General features: G+C 40.8%; 1 protein-coding gene across 1 annotated transcript in view; it reads left to right on the top strand.

Moving 5' to 3' along the window:
- The window catches only part of LOC110059972 (transient receptor potential cation channel subfamily A member 1 homolog), a 30,216-nt gene that overhangs the window by 1,741 nt on the left and 12,501 nt on the right, over positions 1–15,974 (top strand). The window contains exons 2-14 of the mRNA XM_089282857.1: positions 622–787; positions 2,282–2,772; positions 3,350–3,533; positions 5,085–5,409; positions 6,223–6,406; positions 7,803–7,910; positions 8,524–8,612; positions 9,198–9,344; positions 9,893–10,004; positions 10,745–10,881; positions 11,778–11,893; positions 12,544–12,797; positions 14,443–14,745. Of these exons, the coding sequence (XP_089138983.1) occupies positions 622–787; positions 2,282–2,772; positions 3,350–3,533; positions 5,085–5,409; positions 6,223–6,406; positions 7,803–7,910; positions 8,524–8,612; positions 9,198–9,344; positions 9,893–10,004; positions 10,745–10,881; positions 11,778–11,893; positions 12,544–12,797; positions 14,443–14,745 (2,616 nt within the window). The remainder of the gene's footprint in view (positions 1–621; positions 788–2,281; positions 2,773–3,349; positions 3,534–5,084; positions 5,410–6,222; positions 6,407–7,802; positions 7,911–8,523; positions 8,613–9,197; positions 9,345–9,892; positions 10,005–10,744; positions 10,882–11,777; positions 11,894–12,543; positions 12,798–14,442; positions 14,746–15,974) is intronic.

Raw genomic sequence — 15,974 nt, 5'->3', positions numbered from 1 at the left:
CTGCTGAAAGGTCTTCGAAATTCTACTGTTACATTTATAAAATTTTTATCCCCAACCTTCCTCCCTTTGGAGGTTTGGTTGTTGTTTTTATAAACTCAGGGTCCACATCATGTGTTTTGCTCTTGGTTAATTGTCCTATGTGCTTGTTTTAGTTGTACTATTGTATGCTTCAACCTTGTTATATGCCAGTGGTGTAGGCTTGTAATGTTGGCATGATAATTAGGCTTGAGCAAGTCACAACTGCCTACACTCTGGCATGATGCTGGCTGGAAAATTTAAGCCCATTTAGTGCCATTTAGACTGAGGCTTCTACATCATGTAGCTTTTGATCTGCCTACAACTTGTCCAATCCAGTGCAGGTGTGGACGCTGGGGAGGTAAGTAAGGCTTTGTTGTCATGCATTGAAAGTTGTCTGTCACCAGATCGCAAAGTGTTGTTATCCCCCTTTACACCAAACATTGTATTTTGCTTATTGTCTCTGTTTCTACTCTGTAGTTTAATCATGACTGTTACTTAATAAAAGCTGTGAGATTAATTATTTTATTAAGTATATTTATACAGTAGTAATTGTGATTAATATTTAAATTACCCTAATATTTGCTATAATTATTATTTTTAAAGGCGGCACGTGATGGAAAACGGGACCTTGTTGAAAGGAGGCTGGAAATGTTGGGTAAAGGAAACAAGAAGATCAACAAAAAGGATCAGGAGAACACAACAGCACTGCATTATGCTGTACGTTACAACCACCTTCACATTGTGAAGTTGTTGTTAGATTATGGAGCAGGTAAGGAGTAGCTTGAGCAACTAATCACACTGTGTAATAACTACATGGTGTGTGCATTTGCAGTCATCTGAAACTTATATATTGTTTAGTGATAAATTTATAACTGATCCACTAAAAATATTAATTATAAAGTTAGATTGTAATTTGAATGATCCATGTACATTTGGACTCTAAATAAATGTGGACTGTTCTTTCCAGTTTAAGGAATTTCAAACTACTTCAATATTGTCTATAAGTTAAGCTAGAAATTATCAAGAGAACCCATGACAAAGAGCTTGTCATGAATTGCTCTTGGTGTAGGTGTCAAGCAACTCTTTTCTCTTCTTCTTTCATGCTATCTGGCAAACTTCCCTACATGCATCTGCCAATTCTCTCCTAATGGGCACCTTTAAATAGTAGTAATACTACATGTATGGGTTATTGACCAAGTGTGTGGTCAAGATGGCTGGATATTGGCCAAGTTCTTTTTTACGTGTTTATTGACCAAGATGGAGTCGAGGTCCATAAACTCACAAAAAAAGAACGAGGCCAATATCCAGCCATCTTGACCGAACAAGCTTGGTCAATAAAGAATTCATTACATGGCTTTTGGGGAAATTTTTCTTGCAGGACAGGGCCGGTAGTCCCGAGCGGGCAAGATAGCTCCATCTTGCCTGCTCGGGTAGCCAATCACAGCGCAGGATTTGATTCATCTTGCCTGCTCATGGAGCTAGCCATATAATAATGTATGTTACAATTCACACGAGTGTGGAGAAGACAATTCATGTCTCACTAAACGTATATCCCTGGAACGACAAAAGGTCACTCCATAATCCAGACACTCATTTCAGACCCTGTTGGTGTGGGTGTTTACTAGGGTTTCACTTAACATTAAAGAACCAAATCCTAAACCAGGTTCAGATGCAGGGATACATGTATTAATTAAAAGTTGTTGGCATTGTGTTCCTGCTACAGTGTAAGTTGGTGCATGAATACGATAAAAACTGTTTACAAGTGCCTCTTTTTGCACTGGCAAGTTACATTGTGCAATTCCCTGCTCTTAAAGTCATGCGCTAGCTAACTTGAGATAATCTCAGATGAATACATATATTTTTTGCCCAAGATTCTGTACTGTTGTCTTATGTACATACATGTATGTATGTATTTATGTATATGTATGTTCCTCTGCAGAGAAAGCAAGTACATGTAAGAACTAATCAATAGGTGACAATTTAGTTTACTCTTTATTTTGTCCAAGGGGAGGATGACGTTTCTAAGATGTTCAAAAATTAATAGAATTTTACAGTGAAATGTCTATCTCTCATTGAATACAGAACTACATTAAAAATTTTCATGCAGTACTACAAGGTGGAAAATTTTTTGGTCAAATCTAGGATGACTCCGACCCTTGAATGAAGAGCGAGTTGAGCAGACAAAGAGAGATATCTCTTTTATTCAAGCTTGACAGCACATTTTGCTTTCATTTATCATAAATTATTTAATTAAATGTTATAGACATTGAAGCAAGAGGAGAAGATGATGCCACACCCCTTCACTATGCCGCCAGATTCCGACCAGTCCCTAGAATATATGGGGGTACCCCCAGGCCCACACCCCAGGTCACACCCAGCCCCAGCATGGAAAACATTAGTGACAATGGCTTAGTTCTAAAAAAGGACGACAAGAAAAAGGAAGGGGGCTCAGGCAGCTTTGGTAAAGGTACAAAGGATCGCCTGCTTGGCTCATTGAACAACAAAAGAGAGAAGCTTGGAAATAAACTCTTTCCTAAAGACTTCTTGACTGTAGAAAAGAGGAGTTCCTTTTCTAAAGAACCAACCAGTGCATCGCCCTTTATTGTAGAGACGATGATTATGTACTTGTTGTCCCAGAAGGCCAAGGTCAATGCACGAGACAGGTATGGGTCCACTCCATTGCATTATGCAGTCGCAAAAGGGAACCCAGATGCAGTGAAAGAACTTTTGACAGATCCAGGAATTGACATTGAGGTAGGGACATACATGAATTATATATGCAATCATATTAAATGCTGAATACAGTGGAACCCCACCTTACAGCCACCCCATAGTATGGCCACTTCGTTAATGTGGCCACTTTTTTGGCCCAAACAAAACCTCGATAAGTCATTTTCCTTTTTACAGAACCCCTTTAATACAGTCACCCCACTATATCGCCAGATTTTTGTGGCTCATTGGTGACCAAATTTACTGAGTGTACAATTTTTACAAAGAAATGCAAGCCAGGGAACAAGCTTTGTCCCCTGGCATAAATTTCTTTGTAAAAATTGGCAAGTATTGCAAAACTTGATTTACTACTTATCGGTGCTCTCGTCTCTGTTTGGCTTAGAAATTATTATGCAACTTGTATTCAGGGTTAAGCATGGGAAGTGTTATTCCAGAAAAAGCAAGTCAATGAGAGGGTATGACGATAATTTGTTAGCATTGGCATCCATACCATCTACATGTTATTATGAAAGCAAAGTTGTTAATTGTAGCAGTCAAATGTTGAGACAAAATTAATCTTCTTGTCAGCAACTCTGCTTGAGCATTGTAATGTTAATTTTAGGCTAAGGATAAAACAGAGATGACCCCCCTGCATGTGGCATCAAGCCAGGGCTCCCTGTCTGTGGCTGAGTGTCTTATTGAAGCTGGAGCTGACTTGAGAAGTTTGGATGAAGAGCAGATGACACCACTGCACTTTGCTTGCATGGAAGGAAGTCTTGAAGTTGCCCAACTGCTTTTTAAGACAGGTGTGTAAACACGCTTGTACATGTATCTTACATACTGTAAATCCGCGAATTAGCACCGGGGGTGCTTATTTCAAATTTAGGAGAAGACAGGGGGTGCTTTTTCAAGGGGGCACTTAATCAAGGAGGGGGGGGGGTATTTATTTTTCCCCAGATTGTGGCCTGACATGATCATTTTTTGAATACATCATCTGTGCATAAACAACAACATAAAATGTTTATTGACATAAAAAACTGATCCTAAAGTTTAAATCTCGGCACCATTAGTACTTGACGCATTCAACGTGTTCACTTAATGTGTTCACAAACTGAAACAATGTACAAATCTAAGACTACATGATGAAAGCTGTATCCTTTTTTGTTTCATTACTCATCCACAAAATGGGGGGAGGGGAGGGGGACACTTATTCAAGGGGGCGCTTATTTTAAATTTTGGCCGATACGAGGGGCGCTTACATGTATTCGAAGGGGGCACTTATTCGAGGGGGGGCGCTAATTCGAGGATTTACGGTAAGTAGAATTCTACTAGTACTGTATACAGTACTAATGCAAATGCTGCAACCTGATTGGCTTAGCTACTCTTACATACTTTCTGCCATTGGCTGGAGGTCGTTTGCAAAATAGCGATGTTTCCTCATTTTTGTAAAGTTACAGAAGAACATTTAGATACAAACGAATAATTAAATTCTTGAGAAGACTAGAAGAAGGGCATTCACAGTTTCATGACTTTAGAAATCTAGAAAATGTTGAAAAATCTGATTAGCACACATACACAACTTACAGCAAATTCCAAACGAAAACTCAGTCTGTGCGCTTTTTCTAAAGCATAAAGTTAAATACCATGTTCTAGGAAATTTTCGTAAGAATTCTACTAATTAAAAACAATTAGGTTATTGGCTCTAGATTTATGAGCATCCAACGTAAATCTTTTGCCAAGTAAATGGGTAAACACTGAAATCTCAATTTCTCAAACCACCTAGCATCTTGTAGCAAAAGTGATTTTCCTACACTTACTTGTAGCTTGGATTTCACTGTGATTTGTTTAGCCCTGAATTATCACATTCCTCAAAATAATGTCTGCTGATGTTCCTTGCCCTGAGAGTTTTTGAGAAATCAAGATTTCCCGGCTTGTACTAAGTTGAATTAATCCATGAAATTATCAATTGTATGACTATTTCAACCAATGGAAGTCTTTTTATTGAGCCATACCTTTGTGTGCTTTTGTTTGTTGTTCAGTGGTTGTAGGGGTAATTCTTCACACCCTGAAGTGCGACCATTCAAATATAGCAGCTGGACAGTACTTATTAAAATTTGTGCGTGAAACTGTTTAATATACATGTATGCAGTGTCTGTCAGTGGATGAACCCTTATCCGTCAGTGTCGTATGATGGTAAGGGGAGCTGACTAAGTCCTAAGTCCTGACTAATAATTACCGCTGGTACCTCTGTCAATAGTTTAAAACTCGAAGTTTTGGTTGTTGAAATTTGGCTTTCTTGAAAGTGACTTGTTATTAAATTACCTTCGATTAATAATATTAATATTGGTAATATATAGCCGAAGAGAGAGGTGGTTGGTCCTTGGTATCCAAGATGGTCATAGACCAAGATCGCGAGGAACAAACCGCTCTTCACCTTGCGGTCGAGGATGGTGACCAGAAGCTAGCCAAGATTTGCCTTGATAAAGGAGCAAACGTCAATGCCCACAAGATGAACATGAGCACACCGCTGCACTTAGCGGCCACTGGAGGTGACTTGGAAATCGTCAAGATGTTAATTGAACATGATGCAAACATAGAAGCTAAGAATGCCTCTCAGGAGACTCCACTGCACAGGGCAGCTCAGTTTAACAGAGTAAACATCGTTGACTTTCTTCTGAGCGAGTAAGTCAAGTGTTGTTGTGTGTAATTGTGTGGTAATAAAGCTTTAATTCTGACTTCTTCAGACTACATGTAAGTTGAGTAAAGATACCGTTTCCCGACTCTGTAATAGACATAGTTAGAAACAAGATACCAAAGCAGAGTCAAAGTGTTAGCGATCACAAGCTTTCGGCACTGTCATAGCGTCTTTGTCGTCACGTGAGCTTGGGTGAACCAAGTCACGTGCCAAAACATCCCCGTGTAGGGCCGGAAGTTCAAATCCACGTACAGTTGTAAATGTATACAATGGAGAAAGTATTCAGTATAATTATAACAAAGTCCTGCAATATAGAAACCTTTTTGTAAAATTCTGCCAATCGCAGCCCCTTAATTAAGATAAAGTCCCCCACGCAACAGAATGAAGATAGTTCTTCATCTGCTACATGTACAAAGAATCAAAAGATTGAAACCGTTCAGTAGTTTCCCCCCAATATAACATGTTCGGTTATTTTTAAACTTTGAAACAATAGTTTGCAAATGAAATATGGAAAAAATAACTCTGAAGAAAACCCTGAGGCAACAATATATTGAACCCAACTAATTGTGCATTGCAAAGTGATTTTGTTTTTGGCATTTTCGTAGTCGGCATTCCTTGGTTTTAATCAGTCTTGAAAGTGCTCAGTAAAATGCAAGCAACTAGACACTTGTACATCGTATTTAATCAGTAAAGTATGTGGCAATGGTTAGGAACTAATTACAATGTTGTTTATAGCAAACCCAGTCACCCTTTTTCCTCGTACATAACTGTGCTATTGCGATATATTCAAACTATTTTAGAGGTGCTTTCATTGAATGCCGTGACAAAGACAAGGATACGCCGTTGTTGATGGCAGCAAGTAAGAATCATTTGGAAACAATCAAAAGCCTTCTGAGCCACAATGCTGATATAGGCGCCAAAGACAGCAATGATGAAACACCGATATACAGAGCAGCATCTGAGGGATGCATGGAGGCGCTGGAGGTAAGATTACAAATGTACAACAGCTGCATTTTAGGAACAATAGGGAGATTGAGGTGGCGTTTACACTACGCCGGAAAAAAAAAAAGATTGAAAACGCAGCTTTATTTGTACGGTTGGGCGCCTACTGTCCACACTAATCTGTCACGAAAACGGGTCTTTCCGAAAACGCTCTTCAAACCGGAAAAATTTGACAACGCCGGCTTTGCGTTTTCGTGTGGACGGAAAACATTTGAAAACTGAACTTTATCGAAAACGATGACCTCACGATAATCATTTGATTTGTCTCCCTGAGTTTTTTTCAATTGATTTAACGCATTTTAAATTCTTCCAGGGTATACGTAGTGCGGACGGAAAACATTTGACGCGTTTTCAGAGTGAAACCTCCGTTTTCAAATTCCTCCGGCGTAGTGTGGACTGGGCCTTGAGCAAAGACGACGGCAACGCCGAGGGCAACGTCGATTAATGATCAATTTATATCTAACCAACGAAGCTCGCAGGAATTTAGATTCATTCAGGTTGTCTATCACTGTATCAAAGCTACCACAACGTGAATATGTAAGACGGCGTCCAAATTAGAGAACGCGGGCAAAGAAGTGTACCAAGAATTAGAACGCGCGTGCACAGCCATTGTTGTGCTCAGTAAACCTTTTGTTTATTGTGACGTTCCCGTTGCTATTGGGTCTGTGGTTTGCTTGAACTCCCTAATATTCATTCAAACACTTCAGTCCAGGGTCACCGTCGGTTTAAATCTATAATACCACGTTTCCACAGGGTGGTGTCTTCTACGTCCGCACGTGAAGCGCGTTTCTCTGAAGTGTATTTCCAGGCAGAACCGTCGGATATGTTGCTCGTGAGCATTGTTGTGTCGAGAACATTAATACTTTCGAACCTCTCCTTATGGACACTCATTTAATACGGACTTTTCTCCGCTAAGAGAAACCCTCCACTTTCCAGACAAAAACCAGAAATCATCTAATTTATCCCTATAAACTCTTTCAATACGGACACCTTTCTAATACGAACCCTTGGTTCTGTCCCCGTGGTATACATTTACGCACTAAAGAGGTTGGTCTGTTGCTTGTTCGTAAAGCTTGCGAAGAAAAGGAACAACGTTTCAGAGACTAAGTTTTACGTTCAACTCTGGTTCAATGCAAGTTATAAAACTGGAATTAAAACGTGATAAATTTCCCAGTGGCCATCAATATCTGGTTGAGATCCCATGAATTTTTTTTTTTGTCTAAATCTCGTAGTCAAGTGAAATATAAAATGAAAACTTGGTTCGGAGCGATCACTCAGTGTCCGTTTAGGGAAGGTTCTACATTGTACCTGTGCAACAGCAAGACGAAAGTAACTTTGTTCCCGGTTTTTTCTTTCATTCTTTCACACCAACTTGTAGTTTCTTCTAAGAGATCGCAAAGGCAAGACGCTAGTTGAAGAATATGATAAGTACGAGAACACGCCACTTCATGTCGCTGCCAAAAAGGGTTACGTTAGAATTGTTCAGGTAAGTCGATCGAAATTTCCTTACTGAAGACAGTAATAACAAGTCATTTGTGTAATTATTTTTGCTTCTCAATTCGACTCATCCTTGTAAGGTGCTGTGTTTCATACTGACGTAATGTGTAATGTTCTAGCGTCCCCTCAAATGACGCTAACATGGTTCCCTATCACTGTAAGGCTTTGTAACATGAAGGCAAAATCTTAATTACAGAACGTTTCAAAAGACTTACAAAAGGTCTGAATAGTCTGGGGCAGTGCATCGTCAATACATTGCTCCAAAGTTCGGTGCCGGATGCAGGACTCGAAACAGAACTTGAATTCCAGCTTGGTCTATGGTACAAGTAGCTCTCAAATTTTGCTTGCCCTGGGCAAGTAGTCTTAGTTTGCTCTTTTAATGATTTAGTTGGCAGATGACTGGCATAATTCCTTGCCCGTCGGGCAACGTTACTTGCCCAGAAGGAAAATCTACTTGTTCCGGACAACCGGATGGCACTTTTTTCAAGTCCTTTGGACGTGAATGAAGAAAATTCTCAACGGGATTAGCTCTAACATCGCAGTGAAAAGCAAAACATGCACTGTTGCTAAATGCTTGATCGTTTCGTTAATTTCGCTTTTAGCTTCTTCTGGACAATGGTTGCTGCATTGACAGCAAGAACGATGGATCTTTAACGCCACTTCATTTAGCAGCTAAATTTGGACGTATAAGGTAACAATTGCTTCTAGTACATGTATTTTAGGATAAAACACGAGTGTTTTCATTGTTTAACAAAGCCATGTCTGGTTGCCTTTTATACCATGGTACATGTAGAATATAAATCTGTGTTTATTTTCTCATGTATCTGTGGGTTTCTTAAACCGAAATAATAAAAAAAGGCTGTATAATTAGAAGGATATTTCAGACAGGCCTGAAAAGAGAACTTGGGCTTGTGTAGTGGTTAAAGAAAAAAGAAACAAATACATGCGTAGCAACTGTGTTTTTAATAAAAGGAGATGGCGGCTGCGAAGGAAGAAAGGTTTCAGCCCGGGATGAAATTTGTTATGGTATCACAACAAAATTCCAGCGCTCTTAACCGGGGTGAAATTGGCCATGTAATCACCCTCTAACCTTGTATCATTATCTGTATTAAACGGTACAGGAAATATTAACGACAAAGATGTTTATTACAGTAATTATAGCGACGCAATTGTGCGCAGTTTGATCAATTTGCGTCCCATGCCGTAAAGTTTATACTTGAGCCTGCTACATCATGGGCTATGATTATAGGTAATAATTAATATATGTGTTGTCCAGGACGGTGTGTGCACTTCTCAAGCGAGATATGTCGATTATAAATGACGAAGACGATGCTTCTAACACTCCACTGCACCTGGCCGCACTGCACGGGTATGACAAAGTCGCCAAGGAGCTACTGGACAGGGGAGCGGCTATTGATGCCAGGTGATCGACTTATTAATTCTCCCTGTTCTCTTATAACAGATCCTTCAGTGTAGGTCATGAGAATGAAGTAACCGATAATGGTTTGCGTAAGAACTTTAATTCTATCTGCAACTTTTGGCAAATGGTAGGAAAGAGTGTGGAGAAATTGGACGATGATCGATTGTGTTGCAGCAGGGCTGTGCAAAGGAAGTCTTAGAGTGATGCATGGATGAATGGGTGTCTTGTCGTGACACAATTACATATTATATATACTACGTGCTACACAGAAAAAAAATCTATGCTGTTACAGATCAGATATCCAAACACCATCGCGGTCATGATTTCCTTTGTTTAAACTTGATGAATTATTAATGAGTTTGAGAAGTGAGCATCAATCAGTTAGTTCTAATATTTAGCTAATTACAAGTCGTTATTGCTAAGACAAGGTGGCTAAAGCTGTGTGCTGCTGTTGTATCGTAATTGTGTTTGTCTAATGTTCAGTTTTGAGCTTTTACCGGCCTTGTTCAGCGTCTGCGCAATTACACTTGCTAATAGATTATAATTCACAGGAATGCCAACCTTTGGACACCCCTGGATTGCGCGGCAGCCAAAGGCTGGGTTGAGGCTGCTACCGTTCTTTTGGATGAGAACTGTCCTGTGGACCCCACCGACAAGGCTAAGGTAGGCCAGGCATACCAGTAGTCAGTGTTATATTTAAATATTCCAGCTGATTGACGATTTTAAATAGCAGAGACAAATGGGATAAATTTCCAGTTCGTTTTTGAAATCTTGCTGTTGGCTTTCCAATTTCTTAAAAACTCAAGCTGACTCAAATTCTGCACTTGCCCCTCTTTGGCCTGTAGATCTTCGATCTATAAATTCTCGGCTTCCAGACTAACCTCTGGGATGATTTTGGATTACTATTTACTGATGCAGCAATAGTAACAAGTTGAGCTTAAAGGTGCCTATAGGATGTTAAAATTACAGTCGAGCCTCTCTCCAACGGCCACCTTGGGGACAGAGGAAAGTGGCCTTTGTAGAGGGTTAGCCGTTATGGGGAGGTAGGGGTGTAATATGACACGTGTTCTTTTCGGGGGTACAAAATGTATATTTTTACAAATTGCTTATTTTATCGTAATAATACGTAACACAATCAAACTATATTCAATAAAGCAAAAACTGAACAGAGATCAACGACGCGCTTGGTGACCTTTTCCATTAAAGAGTGTGGATTTATATTCACCGCTCGTCCCTCGTTGATTAACTGGTCGTTGTCAAGAGGTTATTTTAGCAGGTGGGATGCGATTTAGTGGTCGTTGCCGTTGGAGAGAGGTGGCCGTTTTAGAGAGGTTAAAATAAGAGTGAATGTATGCACTTTCCGCAAATTTTGTTGTCTCTAAAATTTACTTTGCCCTCCTCAGACCACTCCACTTCACTTGGCAGCACGTGAGGGTCACGTGGAGATGGTCAAACTGCTTTTGTCCAGGAAGGCGAACATTACACTGACGGACAGTGCTGGGCGAAACTGTCTTGATATGGCCATTGAGAACAACCACAAGTAAGTGTGGACCGCATGACAAGCCAGCGAGAACCCTAAGATATTAGTGTTACACTTTGAGTCTCAGTTGTCGTTTTTTCCACGTACGATGGCGAAATAACAAGCGGACATTTGTCTTCGTTCTGTGGTTACGCAGGATCTTGCCTTATTTTACTAATCTCTTCAGTGATCAGTTCCTTTGCACCAATCTCCGAAGTAGGCAGCTTTGAACCCGCTAAATCGGGAACGCGAGGGAGGAAAACTGTGCCAGAGTAGGAAGGAAGAGCTTGTGGCAAGCAAAAAAGAAATCTGATCACCCACTGCAACTCGTGACTAGCTATCGCAATCACGGATTGAAAATGATAAATGAAAAATGTTGTGCAGGCTATTTTCAAATCCAGCTTATGGTTGTGCATTGAAAATAACATAACAAAGTTAAACGTTTTGCTTAGTTTACGAAAAGGAACGCATTGCTGCGACTACTTTTGGTTTAGGATTGTCGATCGAGAAGTAAAATTCGTGATTAAGACTAAAGAGATAAAAAACGGTACCGGTTAAAAAGAGACATGAAGGATGATCTATATTTATTAATGCAGAAAATAACAATTTCAAGTTGTGTTTAACTAAGAAGCTTGTTTGCATGCATGGAGTTTGGACTACAGCTGGCGTTTGCAATGTTTATCTAGTCTGTCGTCAAAGTAAAGGAATGGCAGTGTTGAGTATTTTAAGTTTTGTTAGTGTCTACCAATCCAATCTGTTCGCCTATGCAGAGGAGAAATCACTATTCGTTTAGAATATTAAAATACAAGCGTTTTAAACTTCGTGTAGTCACTGCTTTTATAGTATTACTTGAATCGTTAGCTTAAGAAAACGTTTCGTCGTACACTGAACTGTGATATTTTCTCTTGTTATCTCAGGGAAGTGGCGCTTGTTATTATCCAACACAACGACTGGAGACAAGCCATGCGCAATAAAACCAAAGATGGTACAACTATTAACACCCCAATGAGGAAACTGATCAAGAAATTACCCGGTGAGCTGCCAGTCATGCTGTTAAACTTAGAAACTCTTAAGTATCTTACCAAGCAAATAAATCAGTCGTCGTCTTAATTGCAAATACTTTAATAACCAAGCAACTTGAGAGTACTCGGTATAGAAAAGGCGTGGCTATTCATTCCGGCATTCATTTGCAAGACGCTCGACTCGGCAATATGCCAAGGATTGCGACAGTACAAATTAGTTTCTTGCGCCCGAAAGGTGTGAAGTGTGAGACGTGTTATATCTTCTCGTAGAACTTCTTGTTTATATGCATGCAATGGGAATATCTTCACCTCAAACTCTGTCCTCAGTCCTTGTCTGATTTCATTTGATGTACATGTGATGTACTTTCTTAGTTACATAATAAATGAGTAATAGTTTGAAAGCGCGATTAATTAAGGATCGTGATATCCTCAGATATGTGAAAAATTCTTTTCAACTGCACTCCCCTAAAAGCTCGTAAAATTTTGAGAGAAATTTCAAATATGACTCCTAGCTATAGTGTAAATACTTAATTGCTCTTGCATTTATGCGATTTCCTGTACTTCTAAGCCATCTGTTTTGTAATTTTATAAAGAGAGGTGATGATTATATTTTACTTAATGAGTTATGCCACTGATTGTCTCGTTTGCCTTCGTACTTCAGAGGTTGCAGAGAAAGTTTTTAACAGGTGCGTCAAGTCGAATGGGTATCCTGTGGACCATCCACAGTACGGCATCACACTAAGCTACGAGTTCCTGGATGATGTAAGTCACGAGTGGGCTGGTTTTATGACGTCAGACACATCAGATCACGAGGGATCCGGTGTGGATACAGTGATGTACAAAATCAAATCTGCCTTGCCAGAGAACGCCAGTAAACAGGTGGAAATTAAAAGCAACCATCCTTTAATGCTGATGGTAAGGATAACATGGAAACAATCAGTGGCTGGTCGCCAAGGAAACGGTTAATTTTGTCTGCCAAGAATCTCTGTCTCTCGTAGTTTAGCTGAGGAGAATGGGCCATTTTGCAGTTATGTGCTGAGTTACCTGGCCTACGAATGCAAGCGAGGCTGGAGGTGACCTTGCTTCAAACCCTCTCTTCTTATTTTAAGGGCCATTGTCACGGTAAAGCGAATTTGCGCTCTTGATTGACACCAATTTTTTAACCAATAGAAACCCTAATATCGCGCGCGCCGCCACGAATTCGCCGCGGGTCAGCCTGAAGTTTCACGTGCCTTTCGAAAATCTTTTCATCCGTCGGCTTTTTACCTTTTGTTTGTAAAGAATATTCATCACGTTTATGTTGTGCGAAGGCCGTGAGCAAAATGGCTATGGGGCGAAAGTAGCTTTTGTTCCTAGCCGCTTCCAAAATCCCCTCTCGAGGACATCGTGTTCGCGACGGTATTCAACTCGAAACACGAAATATGCCGTTTAAATCTTTCATAAATGACCAAAACGTTCTTCAATATCGGTGTTATACTTTTCTCCTCCCAAGGTCGATGGAGAAGGATTTTTCTCACGAATATTAACTTTGAAAACTGTTCCGTCGGATCAGAAATCAAATTGCGGCACATGCTCAAAACGGTGTTAAACGCCTTTAAATGCAAACTAGGAAGCATTAGAACAACTTCTTTCACGCAAAAATAGCCTGCGAGCAGGCTCACCATTGAGTCACGCGCGCGAATAGTGAAGAGCAAGCGATCCGGCGGGAAGGAGTCTGGTGAAGAGGTGCCAAGAAAGTGAAAAAAATGGCAGAGATCAGAGCAGGCACACTTTCTCGTCTCGCGGCCTCGCCGCTGGATTTCGCGCTCGCAACGTGCTCCAACGTGAGCCTGCTCGCAGGCTAACGCAAAAAAGCAATGAGGTTTGTATCAAAACAAGGCTACCTCCAGCCTCGATGCCATACAAAGGCTAGGTCACTGAGCAGACAACTGTAAAATTGTCTATTCTGAGATTCGAGAGAAACTAATTTAAGAAGATTTCCGATGGACTAGTCTTTGTATCAATTGATTTGATGTACAGTACAACAAAGACATTACCAGGTCTACCTGCAGCGGCGGTCGTCGGTCAACAGCCGCGGATAATAGCGCACCATTACCTAGTGACGTCATGGATATTGTAATTTGCTCGCTCAGAGACTTTTCACATTAAACAGTGTCATTGCTAGATGTCATGTGACCTCGAAATAGCCAATGAGAGCGACCGCTGTTGGGAAAACAAATGTAACAATTTGTGTGGACTCGCAAAATTTGTTCAGAAACCGAAGCCCATTCTTGGAGACCAGAGGCAGCTAGTCGGGACGATGCGACATTTTCGGGCGACGCGATATTTCCGAAAATATCGCATCGTCCCGACTAGCTGCCCCTGGGTCTCCGAGAATGACCAAAACCTAGCGGTAACGTTACAATTTTTACAATCATACGGTAGTACTTTATTGTCCTTTGTGGTTTAACAATGGCTAACGCGTAATTGTGAATGCGGCATTCTAAGCCAGCCCTTTTCTGGTAGAAACTAAAAATGATTGCTACTAACTAACTAGTAACGACTATTCTTTTCTTTTCAGGTCACGAAGGAGCGTGTTAAGCTTCTCAGTCATCCCCTTGTCACCTATCTCTTGCGTTACAAATGGCGCAGTTTCGGTCGCTATGTGTATTACGGTCGGCTCATTCTGTACGGGATTTTCTTGTATTTCCTGACCGGCTACGCCATGCTCACCACCAAGAGCATACCTATAGCAGAGTGTCACGACATACAGTGCACGTGCAACGTGACTTTTGCAGGAGGATCGACTGGTAGCCAAATTATGTGGAGAACAATTGGTCGGCCTGTGGTGCTTGTTACGACATCTATAAGCTTATTTTTAGAGGTAAGTAAACCTTATGTAGACGAGGTGGTTAAATGAAAAGGAAAAGGAAACTAACACAAGCAAAGCGACACAAAGCAACGCAAAACAACCCATGGCAACGCAATGCCAAGCCTTGTAAAGCAACGCAAGAGAACGCAAAGCAACGCAACACAAAGCGCGCAATGCAAAGCAACTCAACGCAAAGAAAAAGGAAACTAACGAAAGCAAAGCGACACAAAGCAACGCAAAACAACGCATGGCCACGCAAGGCATTACGCAAGGCAAAGCAACGTAAACCCAACACAAACGCAACGCAACGCAAAGCAAGGCAACGCAACGCAAAGCAAAGCAAAGCATCGCAAAGCATTGCGACGCAACGCAAAGCAAAGCAAAGCAAAGCAAAGCAAAGCAAAGCAAAGCAAAGCAAAGCAAAGCAAAGCAAAGCAAAGCAAAGCAAAGCAAAGCAAAGCAAAGCAACGTAACCCAACGCAAAGCAACGCAACGCAAAGCAAAATAGTGCGCTTCAAGCCAACGAGAAGAAAAAACATAGTGACATAGAGCAATGCATGGCCAAGCGTGACTTATTGCCCAGTCAATAATCAAGGCATATTTCCGGATGATTGGAAATGCGCAAAGGTCACCCCACTTTTTAAACAAGACGATCGGGACGATGTAAATAATTATCGTCTAATTTCGGTGATCTCAGTTATAGCCAAGGTCTTTGAAAGAATCGTCTATGATCAATTATATGCCTACCTAGAAGAGCACAATATCATCTGTAAATATCAATCGGGCTTTCGGGCTTTCGTGCTATTCACTCAACTGTCACGGCTCTCCTTGAGGCCACGGACACTTGGGCGTACAACATTGACCGCGGAAAAATCAATGCCGTTGTTTTCTTAGATCTAAAAAAGGCCGTCGACACAGTTGACCACGAGATCCTTTTATCGATATTAAGAAATTACGGCTTATATGGTAACGCGCACCAATGGTTTAAGTCATATTTAGAGAATCGTACTCAAATGTGCTCCATCAACGGGTCGCTCTCTATAAGCTGTTCATTAAGTTGTGGTGTTCCCCAGGGGACCATTTTAGAGCCACTACTATTTCTGTTATACATCAACGATCTTCCAAATAGCCTATCAAATTGTGAGCCGAGGATGTACGCTGATGACACCCACCTTACATACGCAGGTGATAATGCAGACAATATTCAGTTGCGCCTAAATCAAGATTTGGAAAATGTTCAC

Source organism: Orbicella faveolata, unplaced genomic scaffold (assembly GCF_042242905.1).
Source record: "Orbicella faveolata isolate gen_17 unplaced genomic scaffold, um_ofav_v1 contig_12, whole genome shotgun sequence".
Lineage (NCBI taxonomy): Eukaryota > Metazoa > Cnidaria > Anthozoa > Scleractinia > Merulinidae > Orbicella > Orbicella faveolata.
Note: the sequence above shows the minus strand (reverse complement) of the source record. Positions and strands in the feature narration are given on the sequence as shown.